The sequence below is a fragment of the Anomaloglossus baeobatrachus genome, chromosome 1 (assembly GCF_048569485.1).
Source record: "Anomaloglossus baeobatrachus isolate aAnoBae1 chromosome 1, aAnoBae1.hap1, whole genome shotgun sequence".
Classification (NCBI taxonomy): Eukaryota; Metazoa; Chordata; class Amphibia; order Anura; family Aromobatidae; genus Anomaloglossus; species Anomaloglossus baeobatrachus.
Genome location: NC_134353.1, coordinates 148,140,711 through 148,165,710, shown reverse-complemented (window position 1 = coordinate 148,165,710; position 25,000 = coordinate 148,140,711). Strand labels below are relative to the sequence as shown.

The window sequence follows — 25,000 nt, the reverse complement described above, 5'->3', positions numbered from 1 at the left end:
AAGAATATAAGAATGTAACTTTACCCCTACTGATCCATAGAAAGGCATAGACAAACATATGGCATTGCTCACTAATGAAATGTAGTTCCAGGCCTTTTAGATCACTTACACTTAATCCTTGATGTTAGCTCACATCCAAGTTCCACATATTATGCAGGATAAGCCCAGGAGAGTACGTTTTTAGCATTGATGAAGAATAGACGACAAAAAGAACTATAATTCGGGGACAGCAGTGCTCAATGCGGCTAAATTTCCACCCATCAATTTAGAATCCTGCATTTGGCCACATAATGGCATAGATGGGACGATAATAGTGCAGACTGCCGTAAAAAGAGAATCAAAGCATTGGGTGCATGACATCTAAACAACCACACACAAGGAGTCACATCAAAATAAATCTTGAGATGTTGAGGCTTACAGAGCATTGTTGGCCTCCATTTCAATTCCAGTATTAAAAGGAATTTTTCAGGATCTTTTATCCAGTAACTGCAGCTTTATAGAACAGGGGATGAAGTTTCTAAACAAGGCAGTATATTGGTTTTCTGTCCCTGTATTATGAAAAAAGAAGCTTGAGAGTGGTGTGCTGTATGCTAATAACCATAAAAAGTCAAAGAGGTGGCACCTCTCCTGAAGAGTCATACTGGGTCTGATTAATTTCCCGCTGACCAGGATGCCAGTTATCAGCCAATATTAGTGAGGTTATCATCGACTGGAGGACAAGGAGTATGGCATGCAAAAAGCTATACATTTATTTGACAAACAACAAATAAATAAAAGTAGACATTTAAATACAAATAAATACAATGAAGTTGCACAAAAATATTGACTATGTGATCCTATATGCAAAATTTCAAAAAAAGTATGTCCAACCCATGTCTCCCACATAAACAAGGCCTCCTACCCAACAGACAGATTAACCCCAATGTGCTTTTCACTTTTTTTTTTTTTTTTTTTTAATATTTACATAGAGTGCTGTATTGAACAGGGAAGGGGGGGGGGGAAATCAGCCAAATTCCTGATCACCCCTGAGGAAACAAGTCAATGCAGCACACTATTTAAATAGTCCAAAAAAGCAAAACATACGTTGGGGTTAATCTGTCTGCTGGGAAGAGGAGGTCTTATTTATTTGGGAGACATGGGTTGGACATAGTCTTTTTTGCGATTTTTCCTTTTCACTTTAAAGGAGAAAATGGTTTAAGAAAAATTATTTTGATCTCAGTTGTTGAACTTGTTCTGCTCATGTCCACATAGAACTTTTTACTATTTAGCCCCTCTCTAAATACACTATTTTATACTATCTCTTGATTGTTAATATACATATAGGATCACATAGCCAATATTTGTCTAACTTCATTGTATTTATTTGTATTTACATGTCTACTTTTATTTATTTGTTGTTTGTCAAATAAATGTACAGCTTTTTGCATGCCATACTCCTTGTCCTGCAGTTGATAATATGATTTTGGAGTTTATGCTATCCCACTGGCATATTTATTAATGTGGCCACCAGTATTATCTATAATGGTGGTAGTGGATTTTTTGCTAATAAAACATTGGTGAAGTGCAGTGTATTGGCCTTGGCTTCATCTGTGCACCATGCATGTGTTGGATGACACGAAGGTTGACATGTAATGACAAGCTGATGGCACGTCAATAAGTGGCACAGCTGTAATGGTTCGGTATGTGAGGTCACTGTATGTTCATTTTATGTAGCCAAGTTACGTCTTAGGCTGCTTTCACACATCAGTTTTTTGCCATCAGGCACAATTCGTCAAAAACATGAAAAAACGGATCGGCGTCTGCTGCCGCCGGATCCGTTTTTTCCCCCATAGACTTTCATTAGCGCTGGATGGCCTTGCGTTTCATCTGTCTTTGGCAAAATTTACTTGTCCAGCGGCTGGATGAAACGTTGAAGTGAACGTTTTTGTGTCCGGCAAAAAAAAACGGATCGCGCTGGATCCGGCGCCGTACGGCATGTTTTATAATGAATGCCGGATCCGGCATAATGTGGCAAAAATGGATCTGGCTGCCGGAATTGGTTTTTTGAACTGAGCATGCTCAGAATCACACCTGATCTGTCAAAAAACTGAAGGAACTGATGGAAAAAACTGATGCAACTGATCTGTTTTTCCGCTGGATCCGTCACATCAGTTTTTTTGCTGGATCGTGCCTGATGCCAAAAAACTGATGTGTGAATCCGGTTTGTGCTGAGCGGCACAATCCGGCTCAAAAACCTATGCAACGGATGCGACAAAAAAACCGGATCCGTTGCATAAGTTTTTCCATGCGGACCGTCCGGTTTTTGACGGATGCGGCTTGATACTGAGCATGCGCAGTGCAAAAAACCACATCCGGCGGCTTGATGCGGTTTTTGCCGCAGGACGCCGCATCCAGCATCCATAGGCTTGCATTGTGAATCGCGCCGTGTCCGGCGCAATGCGTTTTTTTCGCCGCACCAAAAAACGTGCCAGGCAACATTCCATCCGGCCGCCGCGTGGGCTAAATATGCCGCATCCGGAAAAAAACGGATGCAACACAAGGCCATGCAGCACAATATGGCGCTAATGCAAGTTCATGCGGGAAAACACGCAACCGGCGGAAAAAAAAACGGTTGCGTTTTTTTCTGCAGAGCGCCATATTGTGCCGCACGGCAAAAACCGGATGTGTGAAAGCAGCCTCACCAAAAGGTTGGAAACATTTTTCTTGCACACAACATAAAAAACAAAACAAAAACAGGCCACTGATATGAAACAAGGTAATATCAATTACACATACAACAGATACTAGTCCTTGGATATTAATATCTAGCTATGTATCAAATGTTTAGATTTACAGTAGCTATCGTCAGGAGATAACCCCACTCTTCTTCTCTGCACTAGATGCACAGATTCCCCGCCGATCACATTCACATGTCATGTTGGATCTACAATCTTATAACATAATAGATAATTAAACAAAGTGATAACTGTTGCATTAACAAATAGGAGTAGGAATGGTTGTAAATTCTAGACATAACAAGTGGACAAAAATAACATCACAGAAAAAAAAATAATGTAACTCAAATCACTACATCACGGTCATATTTACTACATTATGCACATCTTAAGATGTTATGTCTGATCATTTATACATATTAGGGTTGATTTACTAAAGTACATAAAGTAAATGTGTCTTCATTTTGTGCCGATTCATGCTTTGTGCCACATTTATTATGTCTGATGTGTTCTTTCGACATGTCCATTATTGAGTGTGACCTATTGGAAAATGGGTGGAGAGACGTTGTGGTCTAAATTATGATCCAGTGAGACAAAATTGGAACAATATTGTATGTAGAGATAAAGGACATGTTTGGCCAACAGCTATCTCTTCTGATGCCCCCGTGCACACGAATGTAGACTCCGCCATGTGTATTCTAAGGGGGGCATTGCCAGACTCCCCTAGCAGAGGCTTATCTCTCTACAGAGCAATAAGTTGGGAAATTAGAATTCCAACTGCCGGATTCTTCTCTATCCCAACAAAATCTGTAGGTGGAGAGTTAGGCGCCGCTCACATCAGCGGTATTTTGCTGGAAGGCAGGATCCGGCACAAATGTGTTTCAGTTCCATTCATTTACAATGGAAGCGCAGCAAGATGTGGTCACTTGTGGTTGTGTATAACGCACGCAACCGCATGTGACTGCATCTTGCCGCGCTTCCATTGTAAATGAATGGAACTGAAACGCATTTGTGCCGGATCCGGCCTTCCGGCAAAATACCGCTGATGTGAGCGGCGCCTTAGGCTCCTATACATACTGGACAGTCAGTTGATCCCACCGATAAGGCGGTTTTGACTTAGTTTAGTCTACAGTATATAAAGACCTTAAGCTAATTAACACACGATATACATTAAAGGCCGCTTTACACACTGTGACATCGCTAAAGCAATCTCGTTGGGGTCACGGAATTTGTGATGCACATCCGGTCGCTTTAGCGATCCCGTTGCGTGTGACACCTTTGAGCGATTTTGCATCGTTGCAAAAACGTGCAAAATCGCTCATGGGTGACATGGGGGTCCATTCTCTAATATCGTTGCTGCGGCAGCACACATCGCTACGTGTGACACCGCAGGAGCGAGGAACATCTCCTTACCTGCGTCCACCGGCAATGCGGAAGGAAGGAGGTGGGTGGGATGTTACGGCCGCTCATCTCCGCCCCTCCGCTTCTATTGGGCGGCGGTTCAGTGACGCAGCTGTGACGCTGCACGAACCGCCCCCTTAGAAAGGAGGCGTTTTGCCGGTCACAGCGACGTCGCAGGGCAGGTAAGTAGTGTGACGGGTCTGGGCGATGTTGTGCGCCACGGGCAGCGATTTGCCCATGTCGCACAACCGATGGGGGCGGGTATCCATGCTAGCGATATCGGTCACAATATCGCAGCGTGTAAAGCGGCCTTTAGAGTATATAGTCTAAATTGTGCAAAATTTATAAAACTGCTAGGATAAATCTGACACATTTTAGAACTGTAAAAAAAGTGCAGTAAATCAGCCCCAATATTATATTATACTTGCAAAATATAGTGAGTAAATTATACAATCACAAAACACAGCACCAGGAATCACAATACTGCACAAAATGTAAAAACTAAAGGAAAAGTGTGTATGTAAAGTTATAAAAAACCCAATAAAGAAAAGCAATAAAGGAAGCAGCGTTCATTCTTATGGATTTTATAATAATCTGACAAATTTACTCCTTCATATATCTAAAGTAAAGTTATTGTATGTCACCATGATATATAACACTAAAGTCTCTCTGTAAATCCACATCAACATTAAGCATGAGTAAATGATGTGAAAATCTATATCGCTGAGGGACACGGAATAAATCTAGAATTGAGCGATAAAGAGAGAATGAAAATCAGCTAGAAAGCCGGCATGAGGTAGAGAGCGCTGATTGTTTCCATACACGTCATGGCTCCTGATCTATGCCATTAGCCATTATTCCTCTACATCTGGACCCTGGACTATGCTCATAGTCCTATACTATATATAGATGTATATCTTTTGATTTTTTTTTACCGCTTCCTTTATTACAAATTCCATCAAACTTACAATGAGCCCTTTGTCAAACTCTGCTCTCGCTCAGAGGTGATTTGATCCATATAGGAACTGTGGCCGCAGCATAAGAGAGAAAGGAGACATCTTTACGAGAGACCCATAGAAGAGACAACTCCTGCCTTAAATCTCCCTAGCAGCTTGTTGACCGTCTACAGTAGAAATGCTATAAACATGTCATTTTTCACAGTTCAGCCAGTGATTACAGGAGCAGAACAAGAATTAGTACATGATTAACAGCCACGTCTTTACGAGGGAAAGAAGGAATGAGGTTGCATCTGTTCTTGTGCACCACAATTTAACCTCAACAAGAAAGTTTAATTAACCGCTAATCAAGATGAGTATCTCTTCGAGGGGAGCACCAGGGTACAAGCACTTCATACAAGAGAATGGAATATCAGCATTCTGGTGTTTCTGGAGACGAGGAGTACAATATGTCTTTCTTAGCTTATTGTCTAAAAAAATCTTGAAAATAAACATTAAAATATATGTAAAATGCACAACGGAGTTGTGAAGCAAAGCTGGCTTCCTATGAAAATTATTTTCTTTACATGTAATAAAAAAACGAAGATATCTGCAGAAATTAAAGTAGTAAAAAAAGGAGTATATGTAATGTAATAATTTGATATAGTGTAGAGTCAGGTAAAGGCATACAATAAGTGATTGTTACATGTTTATGTGCTAAAGGGGTCTTCCTAAGCTTAGATGGGTTGCCTCAACTCTGCAAGTTATTCTCTGGATGGGTGGGCATCTCAGGAGTTAAAATCCAGCAATCAACATGGTATCATTTATCTGCCTGGATAGATAATAAATGGCTGATTGCTTGGAGTCAACCACTGCGACTCCCACCCATTCTTAAAATGAGGCTCTAAAATGCCCCCTTTATAATAGAACAATGGCTGTGCATGCATACCACTGCTGTATCCATGCTTTATCCATATAATAGTGGGTGTGGGAGGACCTAGCGTCACCTGTTACAGGTGCTCAGGGGGAAAAAAAACAGAGAAAAAAAGAAGATATCCCCGGCACACTGCTATGTTTCCCAAATGAAGTCCAAGACTCTTTCTTGGACTTCATTTGGGAAACATAGCAGTGTGCCGGGGATATCTTCTTTTTATCCATATAAGAGACTGCTGGATTTACCCACAGATGGGTACAGTGCCCAGCTTTCTCTGGAAGTCCCAAAGAGAATGAATGAAGTGTTGGTGACCGCATGTTCACTGCTCTATTCTGGGTAAGATTTTCAGAGCTCGGCACTTGAATTGGGACTTTTAGAAGGTTGTGACCAGTGATTATTGAGCACTACCATGCTCGGATGCTTGGTACTCCTAACAAACAAGTTGGATGCTCCAATGTGCACGACTCGAGTAATCGAGTATAATGGAAGTCAATGGGGAACTCAAACATTTTTCCTGAAGAATTCCTGGAGTCCCCATTGATTTCACTTATACTCGAGTACTCGAGACACACCCATCCGAATATTCAACTGCTTATTACGAGTACCAAGCACCTGAGCATGGTCTCTTATGACTAGTTGTGACATCAAAGAAAGCCCCTTTAAAACTGCAAATAAACACAATAATAGGCTGATATTTATCTCCTTCAGCAGCTGACAGGTAATATTTATAGTGAATATTAGAAAATATTCCCATTCATGTAATTTATACAAGACTTTAGTCCACCAGAAAGGTTGTTTAGGACCTTCCTCTAAGATGTCACTATACTCCTATAATAGGGATCACCGGGACGGTGTTGCTTGGTGGTGCGAGTGGGGGGAACCCGTAATATGGATTAGACAGTTCCCAGTACTCGTGTTCTTCTGATTCAGTCTTTTTTATCTCAGCATATAGACAGTTACAGTAGAGGGCTCTTGTCTATAAAGAGATAGAAATTGAAATAAATAGATATTGCATCAATAGAGTGCGAGTAGGAGGAACTCGTTGAAGTCGATCGTGGCTCATCCCGATGGGTGGCTGTGCCTAAGATCACAGGTCTGTTCTATTCAAGTGTATAGAAATGAATGACAGTGCCATCATAGTGCACTGGATGTAAAGACAGGGAGGTATTCATCAGGGGTCTGAGGATCACACCCTACCAATCTTACATTCATGGCCTTTGCTCACGCCAATAAAACCCATTCTTGAAGGAGCCACTTCTCTCAATTATCCATTAGCGCTTTACCTTATACTTGATTAAAGTGCTACAAAATATATTAATTGGACTCATTTACAAGAAGAGAGGAACACAATTTGGGCGTAAAAAAAAAGACATTTTGTTTATCCTATACTTTTCCGAAATCTACAAGTTTCACACAGTCCAGCTGAGTAAAGAAAGTTTTCTATATCCAATGTCATATGCATAAATCTGCAAGAATATAATCTCACACATACCATTATCATCACAGGATTCAGATTGGAAGGAGCTAAGAGACTGAATCTCAGACATGCTCTCCCGAGGATTGTAGAGATGACAAGGCTTTTCATCCAGAGATTTCTTTGAAAGACACGGGTCAAGATCAACTTTAGCTGAAAGCGGAAAAAGAGATACAATGTCACAATGTTAAGGACACTCAATTAATATCATCTACCTTTGATCATTTCCCAAAGGGCCGTCTGTGGATGTTCAGTTCAAGCAAAGCAGCAATAAAATATGTTTCAAAGTAACAATCACAGAATTATTTTCAAATGAAATAATAATTGAAATGACACAACACAGAGAACAAATCTCCAAGGCAGAAAAAAAGCAATTTGGTTCAATGGTTTCTGGAGATTACATGTGCATAACAGTGTGCCGTTCTTCGGGGGATTATTGCCTACTTTAAATGGGACAGAATCCATAGATATTGTAACATTGCAAATATTTAGCCCCTCAAAATGGAGATAAGACAGCTGAGATTACAAATTGTACAGAAGCCAACTGGAAAAATATACAAATATATCCTCAAATATATGTTTTACAATTAAGGAGTCTACTGTATTCATAAGCATCAAGGGGGTTGTTCAGCGAGAATAAGTCATTTCCTATCCAGCGACTAGATGATAACCTACTGACTAGTTGGTCTTAGCGAGCCCATAGGGAATGACTGAAATAGCGGTCAAGCATGCGCACTGCAGCTCCATGGGGATAAACTACCATGTTCTGTCGATTAGTGTGGGTACCAGCAGTTGGACCCACACAGATCAACTAGTTACCCCCTTTACCAAGGACAGGTGATAGTTCGTCTTCACCAGACACCCCCTTTAAGTTTAGGAGTAAATCATATTCATCGAATATTGCTCTCCAGGTCAAGTAATTAAGAATAACAGCATATTATAGTGACGTAGATCAGAAACAATCACTTTAACGAGTGGAAATGTTCCTGATATGACAAATGATGGCTTTAGAGACTGTGATGGGTTTTATTTAAAGGACATTGGTCATCAGGTTTTTACACTCCAAACTAAAGGTGGCTTTACACACTGCAACATCGCAAACGACATCGCTGTAACGTCACCGGTTTTGTGACGTTATAGCGACCTCCTCAGCGACATTGCAGTGTGTGAAACACATCAGCGACCTGGCCCCTTCTGTGAGGTTGCTGATCGCTACAAATCGTTCAGGACCATTCTTTGGTCCTTTGTTTCCCGCTGTGCAGCATGATCGCTAGAAAGTCTCAGTGTGTAAAGGGGACTTAAATGTGCAGGCATCAGGAGCCGGCTTCTGCGGACACTGGTAACCACGGTAAACATCAGGTAACCAAGAAGCCCTGTCCTTGGTTACCCGATATTTATCTTTGTTACCAGCCTCCGCCGCTCTCACTGTCAGTGCCGGCTCCTGCTCTGTGCACATGTAGCAGAGTACACATCGGGTAATTAACCCCATGTGTGCTGTAACTAGGAGAGCAGGGAGCCAGCGCTAAGCGGTGTGCGCTGCTCCCTGCTCTCTGCACGTGTAGCTACAGCACACATCGGGTAATTAACCCGATGTGTGCTGTAACTAGGAGAGCAGCGAGCCAGCGCTAAGCAGTGTGCGCTGCTCCCTGCTCTCTGCACGTGTAGCTGCGTTCGCTGGTAACCAAGGTAAATACCTTAGTTACCAAGCGCAGCATTGCTTCAGTGCGTCGCTGCTGGCTGGGGGCTGGTCACTGGTTGCTGGTGAGATCTGCCTGTGTGACAGCTCACCAGCAACCCGTGTAGCGATGCTCCAGCGATCCCTGCCAGGTCAGGTTGCTGGTGGGATCGCTGGAGCGTCTGACTGTGTGACCTCTCACCAGCAACCTCCTAGCAACTTACCAGCGATCCCTATCAGGTTGTATCGTTGTTGGGATCGCTGGTAAGTTGTTTAGTGTGACGGTACCTTAATACCATCTATGTAAAGACAATGTAATGATGATTACATCCATCCCTTTGTTTACATTATAGAGACATTTATTGTTTAATTTTTGTGCGCATATTGCTCTCCTGTCTCTACCCTATTACCCACCCATCAGTGATTAACAGGTCATTCTTCTTTCACTGACCGGTTTCTCCCGCCTGAGATCTACAGCAACTGCCTTCATATCCCAGTGGAATGCATGCACTGTAAGGTCCTGATAAAGAAGACTATCAATTAATGGCATCATCTGCATAATTTGCAGAGCGCGCCATACACTGACCAACTCCTTCACTCCCATTACTAGCTCCCGCGCCAGTCGTCCTAGTGAATAAGACTGCAGATCACACCAAACTATGCAGGACATGCCAGATTCTTCCAGTCTTGTACATCAGGACCTAAATGTGCATGCACTGTCTCAGGGAGTGAGGTTGCTTGTACTAAATCTGTGGGGTGAGTGCAGGTCATTGAAAGAAGAGTGACCTGTCAATCACTGACAGGAGACAAGTGCACGTGCAGCTCATTTACATAATTCAGAATTCTAAAATATGGTTATGGATGCGTTCAGTCTTACAATGCCTTTATATAGTTGCCATTAGTGGGGAGAAGAAAACACTAATGACAACTTAGTATTGAGTAAGATAAGTCTGACTACAAACAGCTTTGAACATTTTGAGAAGCCACAAAACAGACTAATATGAAGGAATGAAGAAGGCCCTGTAGAGGCTTCACGTCTGAGTCAGAACTAAGCACCATCTTCTGACCCGAGTGTAAACCTTCTGGAGACTATGGAAGATGACTGATGGAGCTGCAGCAGCAGTCGATAATACCAATTGTATATGTTGTGTATTGTTGCTACACATTTATCCTATACACTTGGCGTCTTAACTGAGACATTCAATATGGCCTAATAAAAAGGCTTTTGTTATTTTGTTCAAAAGAGTCTTTAAAACCTTCAATGGTCCAAAATTCTTCATTTTTTACCCTCAGTATTGTATTCCTCATGAATTACTAAAAGTTGGCAGGTCAGGTGTATGCACGAATTGAACTCTTTGGAGATATACAATATGTTCCAATGTATGCTTTGTTTTAGTCTAGCTTAAAAAATGGCATCCTTCTGGGTATTGGTGCCATCTGTGGTCTTACCATCTATCAGGAGAATGGTTCACACAACCATGTCTGATATATTTATAGCAGTCATGGCTCCTACATACAGTCCTCTCCATTACTTTCTCTATTAGTGCCATAAACCCATTGCTTAGAGCTTTGTGCAAATCTAGTTACCTGTTATATACAAAAAGTGACTGCCATGAATTCACAAATGTGGATTACAAAGGTTTCATATTCTGAATAGGTGAGGATGCCATTGTAGTATAATTAACAATTGCACATTAAAAAAAAACTCGGTGAAGTTTGCAAAATAAGAAACATACTCACCATCATAGTCAAAATCCCAGTTTGGTTTTTGTATGGAGTCACTGTCAGATGGAGAATTGGAGGGAGGAGGAGGTGGCAGATTTGGAGCCACGCTGCACACTGCCACTGCCTTTCTATGTCCATGCACAGAGTCCGGATTGAAAGTGCTGAACTCTGGATGCTCTGGAATGGTGGATCCTTCAAAGGAGTTTCGGTCCAGGTTATTTCTAGAGTCACTAGGAATGCTCGGAGTGTAGGATATAGGCCGGACTGGCACCTGGGGTGGAATATCCGAGTAGATATTCTTGTTGACTTTAGGATCTAAAAATGGTCTCTGTAAAAATGCTGAGGTACTCCCGGAGTGTTTGTCTTCAGACTCCTGATGTCTCTTCTTCTTTTTACTGGTTACTAATCGGCAAACAACAAAGATGACCACAAGACAAAATATTCCTGCAATGAACACAATAATCCCAATGACCTCAGCCAGGCTAATATTCCAGGAGGTGGAGACATATTTATTGATGGCAATCTCTGTGCAGTGCTTTCCACCATATCCATGACTGCAGGTACAGTTGTAAGATCCGTAGGTGTTTTCACAAAGGGCTCCATTAGAACATGGGTTATCCTGGCATTCATCAATGTCACCTATGCACCTACAAATATGAAAAGGAGTCGCGATAAATAACTTATTGGTTAGGAGCACTGTGCATGTAGCGTGTACATAAGGTTTGATGATGGCTTAGGTGGATGTTTCCTTAATAAATGTCACATTGACAGTAACTGATGACCATAATGGCAAATCGCTCCAAACAGCAAAATATAAGGAATAAGTTCCCTACAGACAAATCTTTTTGAATGGTGGAAGTCATAGCCATGAAGATGAAATGCATAAATCTACATCTTTTAGATCTATAGAAGCATGTAAAAGGGAGCCTGTCACATAAGAAAATGCTATTATCCTGCAGATATAGGGTTAATCTGCAGGTTAATAGAATTCTGACGCCTTGCATCACACTGAGCTTCCCGCTGCTCGGAGGAAATGAACGTTACTGAGCGGTGGCTGTAACCCCGTCCCCCAGCACTGACTGACAGCCAGCTCTGTACTGATGTAATGTTGATCCAGCTGTCAGTCAGTGCTGGGGGCGTCTTTACAGACTCCAGTCCCTTTGCACAGAGCGGTGACTGAACCCGCGTCAGCCTCTATGACCGACAGCCTGAGGCTGCGTCAGGAATACAGTTCAATTTCTGACGGCAGTGGTGCTCTCAGTACGGGAACCAGGCATACTTAGAAAGCTATTAACATGCATAGTAACCCCATATCTGCAATTTTACAGTGTCTTTTTATTTTTTTACATAACAGGACAGGTGGAAACAGGATATGTGCTGCCGAGATCAGTGGCAGCCTATGTGTAACGCCCAATCAATTACAGCTGGTCCAGTGTACATCTGAAGATAAAATTACCTGTGTAAACAGGCTAGTAACTGAGCACCAATTAGCAAATAAGTAGCTGATTGGTTGCCATTTAGTGTCCCCGGTCAGCACACACCTTGACTGGTTCCCATCAGTGCTGACAGTGTAGGGCAGGGGCCCCAACCTATGGCTCGTGAGCAACATGTGGCTCGCGGGCCCATGACGTGTGGCTCGCAGCTGTTTGCCAGCTAGGAGCATTTGCGCCAGGTCATGCAAAAAGCTATGGAGAGCGGGTCTCCAGCTGGTGACATTTGTGAGTAGCCCCACACAGATGAGCAAATCTGAATGGCGGTAGGAAGCCCTGGATATTTGTATACTGACAAGGTGTGGTCATTTCTGTGGAGAAGCTTTGGCTGTCATACTGGTAATTGGGGCTCTGGACAGTGACTATTATTATTATTATTATTATTATTATTTATTTATAGAGCACCATTGATTCCATGGTGCTGTACATGAGAAGGGGGTTACATACAAAATACATATACAAGTTACAGTAGACAGACTAGTACAGAGGGAAGAGGGCCCTGCCCTTGCGGGCTTACATTCTATAGGATTATGGGGAGGAGACAGTAGGTGGGGTGTAGGTGGGGCGGCAGCTCCGCACGGTGGTGGGGCGGCAGCTCCGCACGGTGGTGGGGCGGCAGCTCCGCACGGTGGTGGGGCGGCAGCTCCGCACGGTGGTGGGGCGGCAGCTCCGCACGGTGGTGAAGCAGTGAGGTCATTGAGGTCATATTGTGAGGGGTGGGAGCTTAATATGGCTTGTGACCCTCTCAGAGTTGAAAGTGGCTCACAACCCTCTCACGGAGCTGAACCCGTGGGCTGGGGGCCTCTGCTGTAGGGAAATAGCCATTTACCAAGTAGAATTTGAACACCTAGTTGTTAACTTAATTGTAACTAAATTTCTAGCAGAAATAACAAAAGGGACAATACAAACTGCTAAGTTTTAAGAAAATTTGCTCCAAAATTTAATTTTAAAGGAGTGTATTTACTAGACCTAGGTAAGGAGGTGGTGGTGTTGGGTCTACGTGTCTGCCCTATTTCCTCAGACTGTAAGCTTACGAGCACGGCCCTCACTCCTCCTGGTATCTTAATTTTGTTATTTTGTATTGTCTCATATTGTCTGTACATGTCCCCTCTTAATTGTAAAGCGCTGCGGAATATGTTGGCGCTATAGAAATAAAACATTATTATTATTATTATTATTACTTGAAAACAATGTGGGAAAACTACGAAATATAAACCAATAATGATCCAAAAAACAGAAATTAAATTCTGTACCTTTCTCCATGGAAACCAGATTCACATTCGCATACTGGACCATCTAAACTGTCTAAGCATTTACCACTATTCTTGCAAGGATTATCTTTGCAGTATGGACCCAACTGACATCTGCAATACAAAGAAACATGAAAGCGTTGTGCGTCTATGACCCCTCTCCTGAGATAAAGGATAATACCGGTGACAACTATAACTCACCTCTCACCGCTGTATTCCCCTCTGCATTTGCAGAAATAATCATCCTTCACCACAATGCATGTTCCACCATACAGGCATGGGTTGGTGGCGCAGGGGTTGATGGCAATCTCACAGTGTGTGCCCATAAACACTGATGTACATTTACAGTAGTAGCCTGAGAATAAACAAAGAACGGGTGAGTAGAGGGCACTGATATATAGTTAGATATATTTTGGGAAGAAGGCAATATGTTCTAAATATATGCGATATATATTTTTATTTATTTGGGCTTTTGTTAAATTTTGGGTCATGAGGAGAGAAGCCAAATATAATTGGAGGTTCTAAAGCGAGAAAAAAAAGAAGCAGAAAGTTATGACTCAACCATAGAAGGTCAGACAGGAACCCCACCTCCTCTAATAACGCAAATGGACAGAATGTCTCTAAAGTAGATGGATACCTACTGTCAATGTGATCTGAAAATCCAATAATGAATTATGAAGAAAGCAGATGCTAGTATCAATATATCCTAATAACTTGTCAATGGCGGTTGGGATCCGCGCACAACTAGCCATATAATGCCCTTTACTGAAATAAATGATTCTCGTCTAACAAAAATGCCGATTCTGGTGAAAGCTTCTTTAGTAAGCTATAGATATATCAAACAAACATGGGTCAGTATTCTATAAAACATATGGTCATTGACACTAATGACTTCTCTTGGCTGAGGATGAAGGCTTAGGGTCCACCATTATAAATGCAGGTTTCTCGTGTTCAGCACTGATCTTTTTCTAAGTGCCGTATTCATTCTACCTTCCTTTAAATAAAATCAGTATCGCATTGTGGTCCCATTAATATTTTAACAATAGCACTATTAAAATGAAGGATCGGTTGTTTTATGTCTGATCGTATGCAAGGCTCTAGATAAAAACTGAAGATAGATTTTCTCATCTAGACTTTACTGCACAAAAGGGAACATGTTGTGCTCTTGGTAATCAGCAGTTTTGGAATATACGACCTTATATGATGTGCAGTATTAAATAACACCAACAGATAAATACAGTTACGCTATATACCTGGGTCATTTATGCTATAGATCTGGGTCATTTACAACAAGAAATACCAGTCGACTCACCTCCACTGGGCAAGAAGGAGCACACCCCACCATTGTGGCAGGGATTGCCGGAGCAGGCATCTGCAGTGGTCAGCGAACATCCTACAGAAATATCCACCGATTCTTCTATATGTACCGAGCCTTTTAATTTAGAATGAAGAGGAAGCTCCTGGCCATTGAGGATTACAGAGTCCATACAACCTCGAAAACCATTGGTAACCGGCAAATTTCTTCCATGTTTAGACCCTTGCTGCCGTATGTGACCTCCAAAATACACATAGTTGTCAAGGTTGAGTGTCCTCAGAGTCCCGGGTGCAGTGCCGGATGCAGTATGGACACGATCCAAGACCAGTCTGGCGTAGTTACCATCAACCTCTAAAGACACCGTGTGCCACTGGCCATCATTAACATGGATGCTCTGAACAGACACTATGCCAGGACCGCTGCCACAATCAAATTTATACTGCAACTTTCCACCATGTATCTAAAAGGAAGCCAGAATTTATGGGATTAGGACGTGTTTCCATAAACTTTTCAGAACAAACATTACATTTAACATTCATATATTTTTTACGATCCAAAGATATTTATTAACACGGAGGTGTTAAAGTACCAGTACATGCATTTCTTATCTTCAAAGTCTTTGTGGAGGTCACCCCATATTTTTACCAACTGCCCAAGGAGGTCAGATATAACAAACGTTGTGAGAGTTGTACAATAAAATCTAAAAAAAAAAAAAAAATTCCACCCAAACAATGAAAAGTTGGATACCAGTAAAGAACCTGACTGTGCGAATGCTTTACTAAAAGACTCGGTATCAATGGATGTCATTGAAAGAGTTCCCTCCTGGAATTGAGCAGTAATTATACATTACTCATGTGGAGTTACCCCTATGTGGTGCGCCGTCTGTACCTGCCGCTGAGTTCTCCACTCAGGGCGATGTTCTGTTTCTTCTGATTCCAACATGGCGCAATGCTAAGTCTAAACCATGCCTGCCCTGCCTTTCCTGTGTGGTGGGATAGAAGAAGCTGGGATGATATCATTTAGACTTATCACTGCACCCCCTATGCTAATACAATGACTATCTTGCAAGTAGGATGAAGAGAATGCTGATCTGAGCGGAGTAGGCATCAAGAGACAAATGGAGGTCACCGGGTAGTGTGACTGTACATGAGAACTGCATAGTCACTAAGTCCTAGGGTCACTTATAAGTTTCCTTGATGTTTAAATGTGGATGTAGAAATCTTCTTATAATATGGGTATACAGTATAAGAACGACATGACAAATTGCACAGAGATGTCAGACTATTCTGACCAATTGCAGTCCAACCTCTGAGACCACCAGTGATCTGGAAATGAAGAAACCGATATGCCTTCGGAATATTCTTCTCCATACCTCTACTGTCAGCTACCCACAGCTAAATAATCTGCGACATGGCTCAGTTTAAGTAAGTAGGGCTGTATTTTCGTCTCATGCACTGCAAGTGTACATGGGAATTCAGGGAAGGAGCAGCCATCTATCATTCTGAGTATTTATGGTATAACCCAGCAATGTGCCCATGTCACTTTTAGGTATGACCCCCAGAAATGTACCCATGTCACTTTTGGGTATGACCCAAGCAATGTGTCCATGTCACTTTTGGGTATTACCCAACTATGTGCCAATGTCACTTTTAGGTATAACCCAGCTATGTGCCAATGTCACTTTTAGATATGACCCCAGCAATATGCCCATGTCACTTAGATAAGACCAAGCAATGTGCCCATGTCACTTTTAGGTATGACCCAAACAATTTACCAATGTCATGTTTAGATATAACCAAGCAATGTGCCCATGTCACTTTTAGGTATAACCCAGCAATGTGTTCATGTCACCGATAGTGCTAAGAGATAGCGTATTTATGGGCAGCACAGTGGCTCAGTGGTTAGCATTCCAGTCTTGGCGCCCTGGGTTCAAATCCCACCAAGGACAGCATCTGCAAGGAGTTTGTATGTTCTCCCCGTGTTTGCGTGGGTTTCCTTTGGGGTCTCCAGTCTTCTTCCACACTCCAAGCACACACGGATAGGAAATTTAGAGTGTGAGCCCCAATGAGGACAGTGTTGCGGATGTATATTCTATGGAATTAATGGCTCTATATAAGTGAGTATTATTATTCTTATATTATCTTTTACAATAAGTGTATATGGGATATACAGTGACCTCTTCAGAGCCAGAATCCTATAACTGGCATTTAACAGCCGGGGAGGATCCCACTTTTTGCACCACGTTGGCCTCCGCTCGCTGGCACTCAATGCACTGAATACCAATATCCAGAAATGGCAACAAGCAATTCAGTAAAATGTCAATCAAGTCATGTTTTCTGTAAGCCCATCAGTGAGAGTGATGCCGGAGTCATAGGAGAGGCAGGCCCCATAGTGATGGCCTCCTCCGTGCGCCAGGAACTGGTCAAACCTGTCAGGCTGGATCATGGAGATGGGCCTTGGCTGTGAAGGCTCCTGATGCATCCGCAGAGGAAATTCACATTGTCACAGTTTTGTAAATAAAGCTAATCAACGCTGAACGCTGTAGTGACACACACTAATAACGCTTTATTCCCCGGTTATGTCTCCAGCAGCGCTGCGATCCGGGATAGAGAAATGTTCCTCCGCACAATAATGGAAATGCAAATTTACACGGAAAAAAAAGAACAGTTTATGTCTTTTATAAAAAAAAAAAAAAAAGGAACATGACGAGCGAGCAAATAAGAAAATACAATTCATTTTCATATGAACACTTCAGCAGTCATAGCCTCGGAGATGAGGAACAATGAGCAGGCATGTCACATTTTATCCTCCACCGCCAGCTTCAGAATTACAGCGTCTATATTTTGACTTCTGGATTGATATGGCGTCTCCTTTTGCAATCACGAATGTTACGAATCCCCTTTGGCTCTACTTGAAATTTCCTTTTTAAATGAAGGAAGAGTATTCAGCGCGCCTTTACTGATTAACAAGATAATCCGAGGACTAAAAGTGGCAGCTTAAGTAACGCGGGTTCACAGCAACTGTCAGCAAGGCCGCAATCAAATCTCTAGTGGCTTTTACAGGACGTTAACCCCAAAAAATTAAGCCTTTTTTTATATTTTGTGCCTTTGTTTCTAAATAGGAGAACTAACATGGTAAACCCAGGGGACTTCAAAAAGTCCAGAGTGGTTCTGACAAACCATGGGCACCATAGAATTTTGTTGTGGGGAAAGCCGACAGAGGCTCCTTCCTCTGTCTAACTATGGACAGCAGCATCTAAGGAGTTAAAGGGAACCTGTCGGGGGCAATATATACCTAGAACCACGAGCAGTTCTGGGTCCATATTGCTAATCCCTGCCTAACCGTCCCTGTATACACTAGCATAGATAAAGGGATCTTTAGAAAAAGTATTTCTAAAGATCCTTTATGATATGCTAATGAGGCCAGGGACAAGCATATCTGTGTTATATCCCCTTATTAGTCTACCCTTTTAGCATTTTAGCACTCCCACAGGGGTGTGCTAACATGCTATTCAATGCCCATTGCCCATCATCATCAATGGTGATGCGTGTACCTGTGTCTATTGTCACCACTTCAGTCGCAGGGTTTAGGGTCAGTGCTCATGGTCAGCAGTCCTGGCACTTCCGCTCATGCGCAGTAGACCTCTCTGAAGCTGGGACGCATACACCCGGCTTCATAGTGTGCGTGACCAGAAGTGCCAGGACTTCTGACCATGTGCACTGACCCTAAACCCAGTATGTGAAGTGGTGACAATGGACACAGGTATGCGTATCACCATTGATGACGTTGGGCAATGGGCATTGAATAGCATGTTAGCACGCCCCTGTGGGTGGAACTAGCCAAGGGAAGTAACACCCTTGTGACTAGTCCCTGTACTCATTAGCATATCATAAAGGATTTTTAGAAATACCTTTCTACAGATCTCTATCTATGCTAGTGTATACAGGGACAGTTAGGCAGGGATTGGCAATATACACCCAGAACTGCTCGTGGTTCAGCATGCATATTTCACTTCACAGGTTCCCTTTAAACAGCCGTGATCAGCGCCAACTCTGATCAAAGGAGACAATGGGGAAAACATATAACCCGCTCTCAATGCTAGTCCTGCTGCAATGTACAATATGGTCATAAATTCTGAAGGTTTTAGGAAAGTCTCACCAGGTAGTAGAAATGGGGCCACCATGGCCCAGAGACGTGATGTTCTCCAAATATTTATAGACCTCTGATGAATATTTAGAAAGTGTTCTACACTAAAGCCACAGCTTGTATTGAGGTTCTACAACTTCTCCATCCCGGTGAGTACACTACAAGTACCAGCCATACCTGCTACAAATGGACGGCCCCAACAACCGAACAGAGGGGAAGCCTCAAAAAGAAAATATTCGGCATAAATGTAATGGTTTCCACTAATGGCCTGCAGCAGGACTCACCTCCAGGATGCTGTAGTCGGTTTCTTTGGCGTACATGACCACTGCATGGGCAGAGTAGGTTCGGAGCTTCATGGTGAGTTTCATTTCTTCCTTGTTCTCGTTTTCCAGCAGTCTGTATTTTATATAGCTGCTGCCAGTAAATGTGACGGATGAGCCAACTAAGAAGGAAACAGAACGCTATTTCAGCATGGAGAATTTCACTTGGCGTTTCTGAGGGCAACTAATGCACCATAAGACACACCCCCCGCCGACCCCTGCTCCAAAATGAAAAATCAATCAGCGAGAACCATATACTACTTATACTGAGCAAGAGTAACCCAGATCATTGGTCTTATACCCCAGAGCATAGGCTACATTCCTAGATTAGAAGAGCCACATCCAGAGGTGAATGAAGTCAATTCCTATCAAATCTCAGCAGCACATGACTTAACACTAGAAGTCCCAGAGAGTGGTCATGGGCAGCACGGTGGCTCAGTGGTTAGCACTGCAGTCTTGCAGCGCTGGGGTCCTGGGTTCAAATCCCACCAAGGACACCATCTGCAAGGAGTTTGTATGTTCTCCCCGTGTTTGCGTGGGTTTCCTCCGGGGTCACCGGTTTCCTCCCACACTCCAAAGACATACAGATAGGGATTCTAGATTGTGAGCCCCAATGGGGACAGTGTTGCCAATGTATGTAAAGCGCTGTGGAATTAATAGCGCTATATAAATGAATAAAATTATTATTATTATTATTATTATTTGACATTTCTACCATTGGAACCCTATGGAGCTCGAAATTCCTGGGACTTCTAGTGTTTAAAAGACCTAGAGAAAGTGGCTGGGAAAGTGTAGGCCTATATTAGTGTGTCCACATCCAAACAAACTAAGCCTTATGTGTTACTACAACTGTTGGAAAAATGTCTCAAATTACACCTTGCAGTTAAAGGGAATCTGTCGCCAGGTTTTCCTCCCCATCTGAAAGCAGCGTAATGTAGAGAAAGAGACCTCGATTCCAGCGATGTCTCACTTACTGAGCTGCTTAGTGTAGTTTTGATAAAATCAGTGTTTAATCAGCAGGAGATTATCATTAGAGCACTAATAAACCTGCTGCCATGTAGTCCAGCATAGTTATGAGCTCTGTATAATCTCACCACCACCACTGATTGGCAGTATTCTGCCTATGCACAGTGTACACTGAAATCTGCCACTTGGTGATGAGCGAGCACTGCCATGCTTGGGTACTCGGTACTCGTAACGTGCAGTTGGATACTCAGATAAGATTGACTCGTGTACTGAGTATAACGGAAATCAATAGGAAACTTGAGCATTTTTCTGGAAGATCTTCCACAAAAAAGCCCAAGCTTCGACTACCATTATACTCCGTACATGAATTGAGCCCATCAGGACATCCGACTGTTCTTTACGTGTACAGAGCCTTGAGCATAGCAGTGCTCGCTCATCACTAATTGGCAGCTTTCAGTGTACACTGTGCATAGGCAGAAAAATGACAGTTTTGGGGGTGGAGTTATACAGAGCTCAACATTCAGAAAACTGTTAGATTTTATCAAAATAACAGCAAGCAGTTTAGTAAGGCTGCTTTCACACATCTGGTTTGTGCTGAGCGGCACAATCCGGCTCAAAAACATATGCAACGGATGCGGTGAAAAAAACGAATCCGTTGCATAAGTTTTTCCATGCGACCCGTCCGGTTTTTGACGGATGCGGCTTGATACTGAGCATGCGCAGTGCAAAAAACCCCATCCGGCAGCCGGATGCGGTATTTGCCGCAGGACGCCGCATCCGGCGTCCATAGGCTTGCATTATGAATTGCGCCGCATCGCGCTGGATCCGGCGCGATGCGTTTTTTTCGCCGCACGAAAAAACGTGTCAGGCAACGTTCCATCCGGCCGCCGCATGGGCTAAATATGCCGCATCCAGCAAAAACTGGACGCAACGCAAGGCCATGCAGCAATACGGTGCTAATGCAAGTCTATGCGGGAAAAAACGCAACCGGCGGCAAAAAAAAACGGTTGCGTTTTTTCTGCAGAGCGCTGTATTGTGCCGCACGGCAAAAACCGGATGTGTGAAAGCAGCCTAAGTGACACACCACTGGAGTCAGGGTCTCTGCCCCTATTTTATGCTGCGTAGCATAGCAGGTGGCGTAGCAAAAACCTGGTGTTGTACTCCAGCAGCACATTATGGGATGCCCCACATCTTAGCCCAATAACAAAGTATATCACCCAACCACAGAATGATTGCTGGAGGTTCAGTTATTGGACCCCCACTGATTACGAGCTTCTAAATGTTCCATTCACTGTCTATAGGATTGGCTATATATATATATATATATATATATATATATATATATATATATATATATATATATATATATATATATATATATATATATATATATATATATATATATATATATATATATATATATATATATATATATACACACATATATATATTGACCGTTTTAAGAATGTCCAGCACTTGCTTAACAATGATTATCACCTTTCCTAGCATATGTTAGAATCCATATGCAGACATATGATGACAGCCCAGAGGTCTCCGTGTGTGCGTAGCCATATGGTTATAACCAAAGACACGTGGTGCAGCTGACGTGTATAAGCAGCGTCCTTTTATCTGTCATCTTATGTCTCCATCTGCATTTAACGTGTGCCTTTGATGCTGGAAATCCCTTTTAATCCAAGTGTTGGCCGATCCTCTCTTTCCTTGTTATGGAGTACACACTGTGCCAAAAGCGGGTGATCGGCACCGGAGCATCAGGCACGGAGCGTGGCTTTACTTCTCCTGTCATCTCCATAAATACATATATAGGATGAGGGAAAAAAGGATCTAGCCTCGATATAACCAAGAACTTACCACAAATGTATTAACCTGAATAGACGCAGCATCCACGAGTTATCTATACACTACTAATAATCAATGTGATTTCTATTGGTGACACGGCAGATGTCTAGCCGGTTAGTCCAGTTCTGTCCAGTCACGTGCCACCATTGCTCGGATATGGACTCCACTGGTCAGCAATGCGTTGTCTCGGATCGATTCAGCAGTTTTGTGCTGGCCTCCATGATGACCAGACCTAACACCTCGCAACTTGTTTCTGTGGGACTATATCCAGGACTCGGTGTGTCTGCTCCTCCAGCCACAGGATCTAAGTGACCTGAGACAACACTTCACTGAACAGTGGACCCATATCCGAGCATATGCCGGCACACATCTGGATAGCACTGGACTAACAAAGCGTAACAATTTATTTTCAAATTATTTTGTTCAGTATAGAAAGTTTTAAAACTTTGCAAATCCCTTATTTGTTCTCAATCCTATGTACAGTACACTGCAAGCAAGTGGCCTCCACTCCGGCTTTCTTGTCTATTATTTTCCTGCCTTGATATCAGAATGTACTCCTTTGAAGTACTGATGATGGCAGTGAAAGGGTCAGCTCAGCTCTTGTGTTTTACCAACGCTGGCATAGTTCTAATAATCACAACATGCAGCAGAGGATACAGCTGATCGGACCCTGTCACTGCCAGCATCTGTACTTCAAAGGAGTACATTCTGATATCAATGCCGCTGAAGACAGGCATATAGACTGGGAAAAATCCAAGGGTTTAGAAACCAGTTGCATGCTTCTTATACAGTAATGAAAAGACATTTCTTAATAAAAATGATTTGCAAAGTTTCATAATTTTCCATGGTGTACAAATTAGAATGAAAAGATAACTTAAAAAAAGTTTAGTTACGCAATATTTGCTAGATCCCGGTTTTACTTCACTTTGCCATAATATACATTGGTGCTATATAAATAAGACTATAATGAAATATACACAAACACGCACAAGGTAAATTACCATAACATTTAAAGAGTAGCTAAGTTTGTCAGTGTACGGATCTCTGGTCTGTGCAGCTCTCTATCGGGTATAGAAGAGAATACACTGCAGCCACAGCCGCAACCACAGCCGCAACCACAGCTGCAGGCAGAGCTGCAGCTATAGCCCAAGCTACAGCTGCAGCCATAGTCACAGATGCAGCCATAGCCACAGCCACAGCCGTAACCACTGCCACAGCTACAAGCCACAATTCTGAAGTTCCGCAGTAAGATGAGCTTATAGGATTTCAGTGCTCAGTGAACATAGAGCCCTGTGCTGGGAGCAAGATTGTGGCCATATCTAGTGAAACTCCAAAAGACCACCCCTTGGAGCAGAAAAGCTCTTGGAGCAGCCCAGCCCCTGGAGCAGCCCAGGCCCTAGAGCAGCCCAGGCCCTAGAGCAGCCCAGGCCCTAGAGCAGCCCAGGCCCTAGAGCAGCCCAGGCCCTAGAGCAGCCCAGGCCCTAGAGCAGCCCAGCCCCTAGAGCATCCCAGCCCCTAGAGCATCCCAGCCCCTAGAGCATCCCAGCCCCTAGAGCATCCCAGCCCCTAGAGCAGACCAGCCCCTAGAGCAGACCAGCCCCTAGAGCAGACCAGCCCCTAGAGCAGACCAGCCCCTAGAGCAGACCAGCCCCTAGAGCAGACCAGCCCCTAGAGCAGACCAGCCCCTAGAGCAGACCAGCCCCTAGAGCAGACCAGCCCCTAGAGCAGACCAGCCCCTAGAGCAGACCAGCCCCTAGAGCAGACCAGCCCCTAGAGCAGACCAGCCCCTAGAGCAGACCAGCCCCTAGAGCAGACCAGCCCCTAGAGCAGACCAGCCCCTAGAGCAGACCAGCCCCTAGAGCAGACCAGCCCCTAGAGCAGACCAGCCCCTAGAGCAGACCAGCCCCTAGAGCAGACCAGCCCCTAGAGCAGACCAGCCCCTAGAGCAGACCAGCCCCTAGAGCAAACCAGCCCCTAGAGCAAACCAGCCCCTAGAGCAAACCAGCCCCTAGAGCAAACCAGCCCCTAGAGCAAACCAGCCCCTAGAGCAAACCAGCCCCTAGAGCAAACCAGCCCCTAGAGCAAACCAGCCCCTAGAGAAAACCAGCCCCTAGAGAAGACCAGCCCCTAGAGCAAACCAGCCCCTAGAGCAAACCAGCCCCTAGAGAAGACCAGCCCCTAGAGAAGACCAGCCCCTATAAGACCACTTTGTAATTCCATTTTGATACATAATGACATTTATAGAATATTATCCTACATATAGTTCCCTGTGCCTTCTTACCGCTGCACTGCTGGCCGGCGGGGCACACACAGCTGTAGGTATCTTCTTTAGGGTCAGGCACACATTCCATATCCTCAGGACACGGGTTTCCTTCACACACACTGTTTAGAATAGGACACTTTCCTCCTGCTTGAGAAAAAGATGAGCATATGACTTAGAACTGACCAGATAGCGGAGTCTTATTTCGTGATAATCTAAGCGCTCTCCTTACCTTTGCACAAGCACACAGCTTTCCGTGTGTGTCTCGGAGTCACGAAGCTCAGCCGGGCAGTACTATGTGTGGACATGACATTCTCATCCACACTGATCTTCTCATCGCAGAATCTCCAGGGACAGTCCACATCAGCGCAAACCTTGTGGAAGACCTCAAGGATTTTAACACCACTGAAGTCTTCAATTTCAGCAACTGAAGAGTTTACTTTTTGGAGGAGAATTTTGGGTACAAAATGGGTGCTGCCTGGTTTATCTACAGCGAGGAGGACGTCAAGGTTTGCCGGTGGATCAGACGGTTGCAGGC

The 25,000-nt window shown here is 43.5% G+C and overlaps 1 protein-coding gene across 9 annotated transcripts in view; it reads right to left on the bottom strand.

Annotated features, from left to right (window-relative positions):
* FAT1 (FAT atypical cadherin 1) overlaps positions 1 to 25,000 on the bottom strand; it is a 323,107-nt gene that overhangs the window by 12,308 nt on the left and 285,799 nt on the right. For 5 of the 9 annotated variants that reach the window (XM_075347113.1, XM_075347116.1, XM_075347119.1 and 2 more), the window contains 8 exons: positions 24,695 to 25,000; positions 24,484 to 24,612; positions 19,344 to 19,501; positions 14,911 to 15,373; positions 13,800 to 13,953; positions 13,602 to 13,712; positions 10,874 to 11,505; positions 7,477 to 7,611 (listed from right to left, as the gene is read on the bottom strand). The exon at positions 24,695 to 25,000 is cut by the window's right edge and continues 496 nt beyond it. In XM_075347113.1, coding sequence (XP_075203228.1) covers positions 7,477 to 7,611; positions 10,874 to 11,505; positions 13,602 to 13,712; positions 13,800 to 13,953; positions 14,911 to 15,373; positions 19,344 to 19,501; positions 24,484 to 24,612; positions 24,695 to 25,000 — 2,088 coding nt within the window. Of the gene's footprint in view, positions 1 to 5,083; positions 5,141 to 7,476; positions 7,612 to 10,873; positions 11,506 to 13,601; positions 13,713 to 13,799; positions 13,954 to 14,910; positions 15,374 to 19,343; positions 19,502 to 24,483; positions 24,613 to 24,694 lie in introns of all 9 variants that reach the window. The other 4 variants (XM_075347115.1, XM_075347118.1, XM_075347120.1 and 1 more) reach the window with 2 other exon arrangements.